This window comes from Molothrus aeneus, chromosome 7 (genome assembly GCF_037042795.1).
Source record: "Molothrus aeneus isolate 106 chromosome 7, BPBGC_Maene_1.0, whole genome shotgun sequence".
In the NCBI taxonomy this organism is placed as follows: Eukaryota; Metazoa; Chordata; class Aves; order Passeriformes; family Icteridae; genus Molothrus; species Molothrus aeneus.
In genome coordinates this window covers 16,051,143-16,064,994 of record NC_089652.1, presented here as the reverse complement: position 1 = coordinate 16,064,994, position 13,852 = coordinate 16,051,143, and the positions used below count along the sequence as shown (strand labels likewise).

At 34.3% G+C, this 13,852-nt stretch overlaps 1 protein-coding gene across 1 annotated transcript in view; it reads right to left on the bottom strand.

Annotated features, from left to right (window-relative positions):
• TTN (titin) overlaps window positions 1-13,852 on the bottom strand; it is a 234,120-nt gene that overhangs the window by 134,478 nt on the left and 85,790 nt on the right. Inside the window, 19 exon segments of the mRNA XM_066553743.1 lie at window positions 1,105-1,200; window positions 3,066-3,128; window positions 3,426-3,509; window positions 3,760-3,834; window positions 3,992-4,066; window positions 4,870-4,947; window positions 6,086-6,184; window positions 7,056-7,133; window positions 7,777-7,854; window positions 8,414-8,494; window positions 8,841-8,906; window positions 9,146-9,208; window positions 9,450-9,536; window positions 10,166-10,234; window positions 10,908-10,985; window positions 11,516-11,608; window positions 12,249-12,500; window positions 12,778-12,855; window positions 12,992-13,048. Coding sequence (XP_066409840.1) covers window positions 1,105-1,200; window positions 3,066-3,128; window positions 3,426-3,509; window positions 3,760-3,834; window positions 3,992-4,066; window positions 4,870-4,947; window positions 6,086-6,184; window positions 7,056-7,133; window positions 7,777-7,854; window positions 8,414-8,494; window positions 8,841-8,906; window positions 9,146-9,208; window positions 9,450-9,536; window positions 10,166-10,234; window positions 10,908-10,985; window positions 11,516-11,608; window positions 12,249-12,500; window positions 12,778-12,855; window positions 12,992-13,048 — 1,650 coding nt within the window.

The following is a 13,852-nucleotide window of genomic DNA, read 5'->3' as shown; positions in this document are numbered from 1 at the left end:
AGCATAGATGAGTGGCTGCCACAAGTCTTGATGCTTGGTGTTATTTTTGGGGCAATGTGAAGACTCATTAGCTCTCTAAGTATTTTCTGGCACAGCCTTCCCTGATATTTAGTTATAAATTCCAGGTACATCTACACTTGAAATCTTAAACTGAAACTGCTTGGAACCGATACTTTGGTGGATTTGAAACAAAAAATTGCATTATGCATGAGTGCCCTTTTCAGACAGCTCAGATTTCTTTGGATTCTTTTTTTTTCCAGCTAAAACACCAATGTTTGCACCCTATTGGAGAACTGTTGCCTTTAATGTCTTTCTGCTTTGACCCTTTTCTTTCCAGACCAAATGGCATATTACACCTGCCTAACAGAGAGCCAAAGGTCATCCTTCATCACACTCTCGGTACTCATAGTATGCTTGTCCCCCCAACTTTGGAGACTAAATAGATGGTTTAACTTCATGCTGATTTGTCTGTATTAATCTTTCATGATATGAATATGAAAATGCCATTTATCAAAAGTATCAAATCTAAAAGTAGTGAGTGTCAGGCATCTTGTGGGTCATTTTTCACAAATCAATTGATAATCTGCAAAAGTAAAAGAGCAATACATTTTCCTTAAAGGCTATGGACTGTTGAGCAGGCAGATCCATTACATTGGATTGTGTTAAGTGTCTCAGCCATGCAAGCAGCAGTAGAGCTAATGATTTTTTCTTTAACCTTCAGATTTAGGTGAGGAGTTGCTTTTACAGAACAGGAAAGGTCTGTCTGTCTTTTCAGAATAATAAAGCATATTAATTTAAATGAAAGCAAAGACTGTCTCTTGCTTCCCCTCAAAGGTCAGACAGTGGCAAGATTTAAAAAGGAGGACCTAATGAAATTATTTGGCTTCCATGATGTGAACAGCAGCAAGCCAAGGGAAAGAATGAAATGAGAGACAGTATTTTATTGCGAGAATGAAATACTGTTCTGCTTTATTCTACAAGCTTCACTTTTGTGATAAACTGGCAGTAGCAAAGGACATGAAATTTAGTTTTATTCTCTCTCGGTTTTTTTTTACTAGCTGACGAGATGTAACTTTGGATACAGAATTTTTTTAGTCTTCATACCTGTGTATGAAATCTCCTTTTCTGTGTGGAGAGAAACAGATACTTCCTCTGACATAGCCCAATGTTCTTCTTCTGTTGGTACTTCAAAGACAGAGTCTAAGATTAATTTTTTTTTTCTGGTGTAATATCATGTACAATAATAAATATCCCATTTGGAGTTTCTTAGAAAAATAACTATTGTTTCCTGACACCACCCACACCCAGAGTAATTGGGAAAAATGTGTCTAGTATTTCTCAAAGGCTTTGTAAAAGTTCCTCTGGGACTACAATGGATCATAGTGATGGACTTGGTTGTGTAAGGTTAATGGTTGGACTCAATGACCTTAATGTCTTGTCCAACTTAAATGATTCTATAATTCTAAATTTGAACCTCAGGAGACATGCCAGACCAATAGGCCTGAAGCTCTGGTAGTCTTTCATCAGCACAATCTGTTCATAGATTAACCCATGGGCAGGACTACCTTCAGGTGGTGGAGACACTTTTCTCTTTTGAACAGCAATGGATACTCTTTCTTCTCTGGCAGTTTTCCTCTGTGCTTCTGGCACTTTAAAGATAGTAATTGTAAGAAAACTACCTTCTAAAAGAAATCACACACATTCTGAAACTTGTATGAAAGAATTATAGACAAACAATTAGGAGTAAATAGCACACTGTTTAAAAGAAAAGATAATAAACACAACAATCACATGAGACATACAGATAATATAGTAAAATAATATATCTAATATTAGAGTAATAGATATATAGACAAAAAAATTGAGTAGGATATTCACAAATCGTGAAGTAAGATGGAATGAAGATGAAAGTAAGAGGAAAAGACTTTGTCTCTAAACTCTTCAGAAACTCAATTAAACCATAGAACACCACACACTCAGGGTACATAACAAAATCAAACACAAGAACAGCACAGAAACAGAGAACATATTTGTAAGTTTGAAACACTTCACTGAATATTGACAATATTATAAACATTGATTTTTTTTAAATTTTGTGTTCAATTTTTTTTCTCTGAGTAAATGTTGTCACTCAGCTTTGCAAGCATTTAAGCATCCAGAGTGATCAATGAAATTAAATAGTAGTTAAAAAATGCAAAGAATGAAGGTGCATGACTATTCTCTATCACATTCAGCAGTATATAGAAGGGGAAAAGATGAAGGTCCTTTTCATTTATAACCAAATCAGGAGACACAGATTTTATTAACTAGGCAGACTGTGACTATGATGCACATGGATGTCTGATATTTAAAAGCCATCTCTACTTCCAAAACAACTTGTATACCTTTAGCTGGTGGAGCTGCCACTTTCTGTGAAATTGGAACAGGTACTTTGTCTTCTGGCACAGGCTTCTTGGGCACTGCTAGCAGTTTGTAAAAAAAAGTTCATTGTAATAGATGTTGAATTAATCACAGTATACAAATATAAGCAGATGACAAAACACAAATCATAGACTTGACATTTCTTCAAGTAACAAAAGAAAAAAAGACAGCAAACACTGAACATTAGAGTCTGTGTTAGATAACTAGACATAAATACAAACCACTATTCTGAGACAAGCCTTCTCTAGTGTAACTGAAAATTTATATACCTTTCTTTGGTGGAGCCACTTCTTTTTTAGCAACTGCAACTTTTTCTTCTGTGATAATTTTCCTGTGCACTTCAGTCACTTAAAAATAATGTGCAGGGATATTTAATTACAATATTTGAAATGCAAATATATGTTTCTTCTACTTATTCTGATTGTTTAAAAAAGTGCTAAGTGAACTTCAACAGCAACAGAAATAAGACACTGCTAAAGAGCATCCTTTACATCCATAGCACCAAAATGAGTAGAGTCAAAAGAAGGGGGAGATCCCTACAAAGGTTACAGATACTAACAAACAAAACTGTATTTAAGTATATTGCCTAAACACAAATACTGCAAGACCTAACTAAAAAATCTCAATGGTAATAATCTGTTTACCTTTGGTTGTTGGAGGTTCTTCAAATTCTGCCTCAAAAGTGGGCACCAATGCTTCTTCAGGTTCTTAAAAAAGATTGTGTAACTTTAGAAAATTTGTTTGATTTCATCAACAGGTATAAGATAGAAGATGAAACAACATAAAATAACATAAAATAACATATAAATCTCATCAAGACAGCACAGGTCACAGGTGTCATTGACAAACAGACATAAAAAACTGTTTAATGTTGAAGAAATTTGATACCAAAGATCTGTGTTGCATCAACAATACAATCCCCAGCCAAGGCATATATGTTAAAAATGGAATGTAGCAAAAAAGCTTTTTTCTTTTTTTTGCAACAGAAACAAACACTGATATACCTTTTGCTGGTGGAGCCACCATTTTTTTAGACACAGGAACAGGCACTTTCTCTTTAGGAACTGCCTTCTTATGAACTTCAGGAACTTTAGAAAAATGAGCAAGATGAGAAGGAAGATGAGAAAGAATATTAAAGTGTAATATTTGCAATTGTCTCCTATACAATGTGTTTTACTGAGTTAACACAAACAAGAATTTTCAAAGTACAAGGTGGAATTTGAGACAGTATTCATCACTGTGAGAAGACAACACCTATGTCAACATGTACAAGCAAGACAGTAAGACAAACATAATCCCTTTGAAGACGCATCAACCAGTTGAGGAATTGGTTTATACCTTTAGCTCCTGGAGCTTCCTTTGGAGCAGCTGGGACTTTTGGCTCAGGGACAACTCTCCTGTGCTTCTCAGGCACTTTAAAAGATTACAGTACATAGTTTTACATAGAGGAGTAGTATCACTATAGCACAAACACATACAAAAATGCCATAAATGGACATAAACGTATGGCATCAATATAATGTTAAGAATGATGGAACAACTCATATGTTGAAGTGAAATGAACTTATACCTTTTTTAGGTAGGGCTTCCTCTCTTTTTGGAACTGTTACTGTCTCCTCTATGTAGTAAGACTCTTCTTCAGTCACTTTTAAAAAGAGTAAAATATAAAAATACTTAAGTATTTTACATATATTACTGTCTTTATGGCCCTGGCAAGCAACAAAATATTTGTAAGACAAAAATAAAGAGCATGCTTTATTAACAGACTCTTCTGGGATGACAAAATCTACATTCAAGCTGTCCTGCTTCCACTGAGGCCAATGGAAACACTCCAAGCAGCTTAAATGGAACTGAGAGACTGAGCTGTCATCTTGTATTTGTGTGGAATTTGAAAATGCTCCACTCCTCTCTCCACTAAGTCACTAATGTTGAAATTAGTCCATTTTGAGAAACCTTCTTTCCCAAATACTGAGAAAATTCCTTTACTAAAGATGTCCCTGGAAAAATCTGTGGTGTCATTAGTCACAGAAACTGAGTCAGTCAGTGTTACTGTCCTTCACAGTATTATGTGACCAAGATTGTTATTTTACAGTGAAATTATCTGAGGAACCCAAGTGCATCATGGCATTCAGAAGAACATGTACTTTATCCAAGCAACCTGGTGGAAGAGGAACTTCCAACAGAGGATTTTTGTAAACAGAAAGAAGTCCTGATAGATCTCACTATCAAAGAGATAACTTATTATTTTCACTGTATTGAAACAGGATTAGCTACTCCTCTTTTCAAAAGCAAGTAATAGAAATTGTAGAAATTTAAATTAAAATTTGTAAATTACAAAACATATTTATATACTAGTAATTTTTTCCTTATAAATAAAGCAGATATTAATCCAAACTGTCTATTTGGATTACTTTTTTGCTTTTGCCTAGTGTTCCTGAATTGTCATACCTTCAGAAATTTCTTCTCTGTGGATGGAAATAGATACTTCCTCTCTTTCTTCTTCAGACCATTCTTCAACTGTTGGTTCTTTAAGGAAAATTATTAGTTTTAGTATTTTTGGAGGATGGATAAATGGAGAGAGAGTAGGATTGATGGATAGAGAAAATGAAGTCCAATTCATGGCATGACAGATATGCATATGGCAATGACAGCAAACAACCCAGAAAGTGCTGTGCACCATATGTATGATTTGTTCTAAATTATGTGGTTTGTCCATGTCCCAGGTTCCCTATTGTGTGTTGTTGTATCTAATATCATTCACTTGTCAACTGTCAGTTTATTAGAATGCCTCAGCTCCCCACGTTTCCCCATCTCAATAACTGAAGTGGGGGAACAATAGTCAAAGAATTAGAGGTTTCTCCTTGATCCAACTGTATGAAAGTGAAGAAAGGAAAAAATGAGATGGATAGGTCAAGAACTGAAAGGAAATCCTGGCATGTACTCCTCTACAAAGGTGACTGTATCAGGGAAAATCTCAACTAGTTCTGGAGAAAAGATTAATTTCCAGGAGACAAACAGAATTTAAGACTGCATGTATCCATATGGATGTGCATTTGCAAGTTCATGTTTTAGACAGACATGTTCCGAATTCTCTTCTAAAAATTCATTTATGGTTTTGAAAAGAAAGTGCAAATTTTCTTGACTGGGTAGTTATTAATGGGACATAAAACCAGACAAATGCTGTTTCAGCATTCTTGAAGTTATCTTGAAGTGGATATTACGTGGATTATTCTAACTTAAAACAACTGATCTCAATCTTCCCTGAACACGAGAATGTGAACTGAAAGCTGGTGAGAAGGGAAGCAGTATTTTATCTTGAGGGCTACAGAAAGCTTGGTAGTATGACAAATGGATGGTTACAGCCCTAATTTGTAGAGTCTAAAAATAAATGTAAAATAAATTTGCTACTGCAAATTTATGAGGCACTTATCTGAAGATTATTGTATTCAGTAGTAGAGTTTCCATGTCAATGTGGTAGGACCCTTACATTCACAACTAAAATTGTAAATGGCACTTTAGGAGGCTTTTAACCACTGGGAGTTCAGCACAAAAGTTATACAAGATAACTATCAAAAAATGTTTGGTGTTATTTTGATCGTGATATTAGAACAACAGACTTGCAGACATAGCGCAAGTTTCTCACTATTGTCTGCTTATAGTGTACCTTCAGGTGATGGGAGTTCCTCTGGAATGGCAACAGATATTCTCTCTTCTGTAATAAGTACTCTTTCTTCAAAAGTGGCTTTCTTCTGCACTTCAGGCACTTTGGAAGATAATGATATTAAAGTATGCTTTTCCAATTCCATTGTGAAACAAAGTTTTGAAATGCTAAATCTAGGTTTCCAAAGAAGGGTACTGAGCACATAACATAGAACAGAGATTCAATATTTAGAAAGAATACTATGTAAGTATTGCACATGAGATACAACATACTGTAATGATTCATTGTGTAAACCAGAGCAGGAAAACTCACAGGAGAAGCACAAATCAACGACTAATAACAGCACAGAACTCACAGACAGAAGCTGAGAAATAGCATATTCTTGTATTTTACTGGAAAGCATACCTTTAGCTGGAGGAGCCTCAATTTTTTTAGGAACAGCAGGAGATACTTTTTCTTTAGGGACAGGTTTCTTAGGAACTGCAGGCACTTAAAAAAAGTATTTGTTTTAGAACATTTGAAGTAAAAATTGACACATGCATCACGCAAGAGAAATGTGTTGTTGAGAAAGATTACACATGGATATGTTTTGCTTACCAAACATGACAGTTGACAAAAATGAGGTAAATGCAATGTTCTAAAGATTACAATAAATGATATTAAAGTGAGCTGTATTGTACCTTTTGCAGGGGGAATTTCTACTTTAGGAACATATGGCAATTTTTCTTCTGGAGCTGTTTTTTTAGGTATTTCTGGCACTCAAAGATCTTAATTATAATATAATCTGCTTAAATTAGCAAGTTTTTAAAGAATAAATCTACAGCACACCTATACACAAAACTGACACAAAAGATACACATTAACGTAGATGAAGTACCAGTATAACCAGATTAACTTAGCAATCAAACCCAAAATTTGACATAAACAAGATGCTTAATATAATAAGAAAAGAACATTATTTTTTAAAGTGTACCTTTAGGTGTTGGAGCTTCCTCTCTTTTTGGAACAGCAACCTTTTTCTCTGGGGGAGCTTTCTTAGGAACCTCTGGCACTTAAAAAACCATAAAGTATAAGATAACTGTATTCTAAATTTCAAAGATTTATTGGAGTATTATAGATTTCATTAATAGATAGACATCTTCCATTTGTAAGAATATCAAGACACACCACATAACACATTCATACACTTAACATAGAAAGATCTATGACAAAAGCAACATATATTCGATACAAAACAAAACCAAACCAGTCACTGGAAGACTATCAAATACTTTAAGACTGATTTCTTAACTGAAGAATGAGATGCTCAAATATACTACCGGGTTTTAAAAAATCTCATGGATGTACAGAGAATTATACATAAAATATAAATTCTAACACAAACATGCTTACATACAGACTAACAAGAAAATAAAACTCAACAAGTAGCGCACACTTGTTGAGTAAGTGTTGGGAAAAGGAACACGTCCTTTTTCTTCAGGCACAGTTTTTCTAGGCCCTTCAAAAACTCTAAAGGTATTAAAATTCATCTAGGTACTATTTCTAAGGCTTTTGAATGCCTTAGATGAGAACAGACATTCATACATAACACACAAAGATTACATTTGTCATATGTGTTGAGAATATAAGAGAAGTTAGAAAAAGGGGACAATAGCACAGAACTGGTTAAAGCCCACATTCAAAAGATGCTGTACCTTTTGCTGGGGGAGCCACCTCCTTTTTAGCAACAGCAACTTTCTTTTCTGGAACAGGTTTCTTAGGGGCTTCAGGCACTTTGGAAAACATTGTTAAAGTAAGAGATCTTTAGTTTTTGGAACACTAATCCAGATTTCAATAATCCAAGATTGTTTTATACAATGAAGACAGTGCTTGGACAAGGAGATGAGCACTGCAACTGATACAATACAATGTACAGCCTTGTGTGTTCAAATGTGGACAGTACAGGAAAGACATAATGATACAGTATAAAAGTCCTGTTAAAATCACTGCACTAGCTCCTTTCATTTTACTCTCTTAAGTAAAAACACACTACACTTGCCTGAAGAAGCCACACAACTTAAATAGAAATAATAAGCACAAGATAGTTAAGAGAGAGAAGGACCCAAGCTGCGACAAATTCAAGCTGTAAGCTAAGTTATAGCACAATTGAAAAACTGAAATTGTGCAACAGAGACAATGCAAAATCAAATAATGCATATGGAGATAGTGCAAAACAAAGACACATAGAGAGTAAATTCCCACATATATGCAAGAAAACATGAAAAGTAATACAAAGAAAGAAAATTTGTTTGGGTTTTGCTTCTTTCTTTTTTACTAGAGCAGTAGAAATACCTTTAACTGGTGGAGCTTTTGCTTTAGGCACAGGAACAGGCTTTCTTTCTTCTGGAACACCCCTCTCTGGTATTTCAGGCACTTTAAAAGATAGGTGGTGATCATTTAGGAGACAGCTAAAATAATTGGTAAACCACAGTTGGCTACTCTTTACATGGTGTATAAGTAAACAATAAATGTCAAAAACTAACCTGTTTTATCAAACAAATACAACAAACCCATCTCACAAAAAGCTATTAAAGGAATTATTTAAAGTCATGAAGAGGAATAAGATAAGAATGCAATAAGGCTTGAAGCTTTGACAGCAGAGACATAGAGAAATTGAAAGATCTCAGTTCTGATATGCTATCTTTTGGTAAACAGTGTTACAGACAGATAATGTGAAAGTTCAGAAAAACAGAGCAGATGCTGATGCAAAGACATTCACCTTCAACGTGAGAGATCTCCAGTTCCGTAGAAACAACTTCTTCCTCCTCCTCAACCTCTCTATGTGCTACAATAGGAATTTTAAAGATATTAAATGTTGAGATAGGAAATATCAATGTCCATAGTAAATCTGAAAAACTTCAAGACGATATTATGTGTGTACATGACACAATCATCACTGAAACATATATATTAACATGTAAAAAATTTAATCCAGAAAATGAACAGCATGTACTGAATTTTGAGTCAAATTAAAACAAACAAGCAGACAAATATTTATTAGACTTCCATCAATAATCAAACTACCTTCAATTGGGTAAACAGCTTCAAAGAATCTTTCTTCAACTGTTTTCTCATGCTCTGTTGGCTCTTCAAAGAAAAGTATTTAAACAATAGTAAGATAAAATAGTTGAAATATTTCCATCTATTAAGCTAAATAATACTAAAGCTACATAACACAATGGACAAAAAAAGCAAGGCATACTGAAAGACAAATGTACAATATGTCTAAATATGTAATTTGACATACATAAAAATAGATGAAAAGAAATATAGTAGGATTGATAGATTGTTTTGATTTGGGTACACAGACTTTTGGTTTTGTACATACCTGTAACATCATATGAATACTCTTCTTCTCTGTGGACAGAAACTGACATCTTTTCTTCTGAAACAGTCCATGTTTCTACTGTTGGTACTTTAAAGATAGGATTTTGTTTTAGTATTTATTATTCTAGATCCACATTAGTGGTAGTCAGCATGTGAGTTTTTATCAGGTCTATATTCATATTGCACATTAAAGTCTTAGACATATTTAGACAGTCAGTATTCATATTGTAAAATACTGAACAAAGAACAAGCACACAAGAATAATATTTAGTATTTGTTAAAGACTAAAGACACAGACACCTTTAACCCAAACATTTGAAACAAAATGCATGCACAGGCTTTTGGAAATAGTACATCAGAAGAATTCTAAAGGTTGTTCTTCAAAGATATTTTTGGGCATGAGGACACAATTATATTTATTATGTAAGGATAGTCCAGCAAGCAGAATAGATGAAGGAAAAGCTAAGTCACACTGCAGTGTGACCGTAGGCTATTTAAACAAGAACCAAAAGGCTATCCACAAATATGTTAAAAACAGACTTTATAAAAAACAAAAGCATGGCAGACTTACTAATTAAACACTGAGAGCAGTCACAGCATGACTACTACTATAGATCCACATACATACACACAGGCCCACATATTCCAAAAAAGCACAGAAACACATTGGGTGCTGAAAAAAAGGGTAAACTGCAATTCGAAGATGCTCATCTGTACCTTCCTTTCTCATAACTTTTTCCTCAACGACCACTGGTGTAGGTTTTGGTGGCAGAACTTTCTTGGTAACTGTTGGTGTTAGAATTTTGTTACTCAGTCAAACATTTAGCAAAGAGATCAAAATAAATCTACAGTAATCTATCAATGATGTTGAAAATACAACACGGCAAACAATCTAACTCATCAGCCAAGTCAGGCTTCTTAGAATCACATAAAGCAACATAATGGATGTGTTTGTTTCTTTTTATTGCTATGTTCTAAAGGCACTCAGGGCATTTAGCACACAGGTAATTTCCTGATACGTATTGAATTGCAGCTGACAGAATCCTGCTGCAGAATGGGAAATGCTACACAAAAGGAAGTAGCTACTAAGAGAATAATGTGCATATTTATTTTATAACCAAAGAATTAACCAAAGAATCTTGAGAGATGGGTCAAAATGGAAAGCTGAGCAAGATAGGGATTTCACATCTTCAGCTTAGAATGAAACACACTTTTTCACCCAGTGCAATTTTAAACACACTTTCTTAAAGCATTGGTAGTTAATATTAGCATTTAGTATTTTCCCCTAAAAAGCTTTTAAGCTTCTTTTTAAAGAATTCAGCAGAAGCTTTTATTAGATGTTTCTAAGACTGAAAAATTGATCAGACCATGTTAAGTAAAGACAAAGCATATGCAGATCAGCTAAGTAACAAGAGGCACAACTTTCACAGAAAGATGACATTAAGATAACAGTATTTACCCTCAGCCCTTTTGACTTTTTCTTCTGCAACCCTCTGGGTGGTTACCTCCACTTTTTCATCGACAGGTTTCTTGACAACTGCAAGTAATTCAGATAGATTTATTGTTCAAGTAATCTTGCAAAATTTTTTCTGGATACAAACCAGATAGAACTGGCTGGGGTTTTTTTTTGTTTAGGATGCTATTAAACCTGGGTTCTGTTCAGTGCATTGTTTAATGGTGGTGAACAGTGATGGCAGTGAGGCCTGCTCTGCCCTGAGAGATCTGCAGTGATCCAAGTGGAAAACGCTTCCCAGACAGGCAGCATTTAATTTCTTAAAAGTTACACCCATGCCCAAGGCTAATATACAGGGAGAACTGAAGCTCAGTTTGATTTTACCATCAATTCTTGTTTTGATTCAAGCACCTTTGAGCAGAGAGCTCAGAAATATGAGGTAGGAGAAGAGAGTTGCTATGACCCTTGCACATCTCACTGTCCAACATAAAGAGAATTTTCATTTTTTCAAGAAAATGTGAATAACCAGCACCATTCAGCTTGAAGGAGATGCATGAGAGATCTTAAACTGCATAACTTAATCTGTTCCTGTTAGTTTTGTGGGAAAGTCATACCTTTTTGAACTGTTACTTCCTTCTTTTCCTTCTTTTCAGCTATAATGGCTGGTGGTTTTCGTTCAGGCACGGGTTTCTTAGGAACTTCGGTCACTTAAAAAAAAATAACATCACTTAATGATAAAAAGTATGTTGTCTAAAGGCTCTGTAGACAGAAAGGTATTAGTTATGCCATTATACTTTATGAATTCTAAAAACACACAGAGAGTTTTGGAGATCCAACTGTTGAAGTGGAATGTTTTGCTTATTTCCAAGTTTCATTTTTCTCATGAGAGCCAAATTTTGTTCCTAGAGACATACATGTTACTAATCCCAGAGACAGTTATAACATGCAAGAAATTGCAAAATACAGCCATTAACACCAATCAATAAATGTGAGAAATTTTTAATTAAATCAAGAGCACAGGAAAATGATAGAAGAAATAGCCAAAAGCCTAAAAATGACACATAACCTTACTACTAACTACTAACTCATGTTAGGTTTCAAAGACCTGCAAAGTTCATTGGCAATGAATTTCTAATGTATCCATTCCTATCTGCATCCATACCTTGTGATACCTTGTGTTATCATCAAGTGCCACTTAAAATTTGTCAGCATGTTATGGTTCCAGATATTTTAGCAAAAACAAAACAAAACAAAATGTTGCTTGGTTCAAAATGGTTCAGAATGTTGGGGCCTTAATAATAAATATGAGAAAAGAGAAGAAATAAAATGATATGATAATTCAAATACCTTCTTCATGAATTATTCTTTTTTCTTCATAAGTCACTTCTTTTTTCTCGTAAGCTTCTTCCCATTCCTCTTCCCCTTCATCATAGCCCTCTTCCTTGACATAATAGTCATGGTCTTCACCATAATCTTCTTCCCATTCTTCATAACTTTCTTTGGGTGTTTCATGTATTTTCTTTTCTTCATATATCTCCTCTCTCCTTGCCATGGATGTTATTTTGACCTCTTTGGGCTTCTCTGGTAGCACCTCAGGAACTTAAAATAAATAAATTGATTATTGGTATCATAGTGTGGAATTTGCAAGGTATATTGGATGTTCACTTTTAGTGAAAGTATTTCACCCTCATGGATGGTTTAAAGAAGGGACTATTTTTTAGGCAGTCACAATCAGCTTGGGTTTTAAATGTGTGTTTTTAACATAAAGCCAGAAATCAAAAAATTGTGATAAATGGAAGTTATTTCAAAACAAAACACCTTGTTTCCACAAGGTAATTTTACTCTTCTAAAAAAGTTTACAAAGGAAAAAAGTTACCTTTAGGTGGCAGGACTTCTTCAGGAGCTTTTTTAACCACCTTTTGGGGGACTTTCTTTAATGGAACCTTTTTCTCTGCTTAAAAAGAATAGATTTAAAATTTTGAATTAAAAAACCTTAAGAACCCCTAAAAAGCCAAACAAACAAAAATCAAAAAAATCAACTGTCATAATGAAACATTAATATAGTATTCAAATACTGTAAGGACTTTTACCTGGCTTTTTCTCCTCTGGAGGTGGAACAAGAGGCAGAAGAATGGGAATAGGGGCAGCTTGTAGGAAAAATGAAATATTTAGAACAAAATTTAAGTTTGATATTTCCTTGTAAATGAAAAAAATCCAGGTTTGGTAAAATGGATTATATTATTTTATTGCAGCTGCAGAATAAAAGCAAACATAGTGCTTATTCTGAGAGTTTACAGCAGCTGAATAAATATAATTTGAGTGGGAATCCCCAGTCTACTTTTCTGAACCCTGAATGTCTTCAGCTTTATTTTTATTGCTGCCATTACTCTCCTATCTTTGCTGATTGTACTTCATCTAAATATCAAATCTTTCCCTTCCTGCTGCCACTGCAAGCATTTACCAAATTATACTGGCAAAAAACACAAGAAGTTCAAATTGCTGATGTTTATAGTAAACTACTGGATGTAGCAGAAGTATAAATATTGTCTGTAGCATTTAGACCAAAACCAGAGCCTGGGGGGAGACCATTTGCCATAGACATGAAATCCAATGTAAAAAATACAATGTAAAGAATCCAGTCCAATTAAAAGAATATTTTTAGAAGGCAGTAATTCAGACAGCTTGTTTAAAAGATAATTTTGTGGCAAAAAAGAAGAGATGAAAATTAAAAAAAAATTGTCAGAGAGGAAGATGGAAATAAAAGGAAGGTGAAATGAGTAACAGACTGATAGGAAAACATCACGGAAAATATTCTCTTTTTAAGAGAATTAAAATTCTCTTTTAAAGAGAAATTCTTAAAAATTCTCTTTTTAAGAGAATTAAATTAAATCCTACCACTACCTGTGTAGAGTTTTTGCCTTTCACACAGCAAAGAATCCTATCCAAGTCAA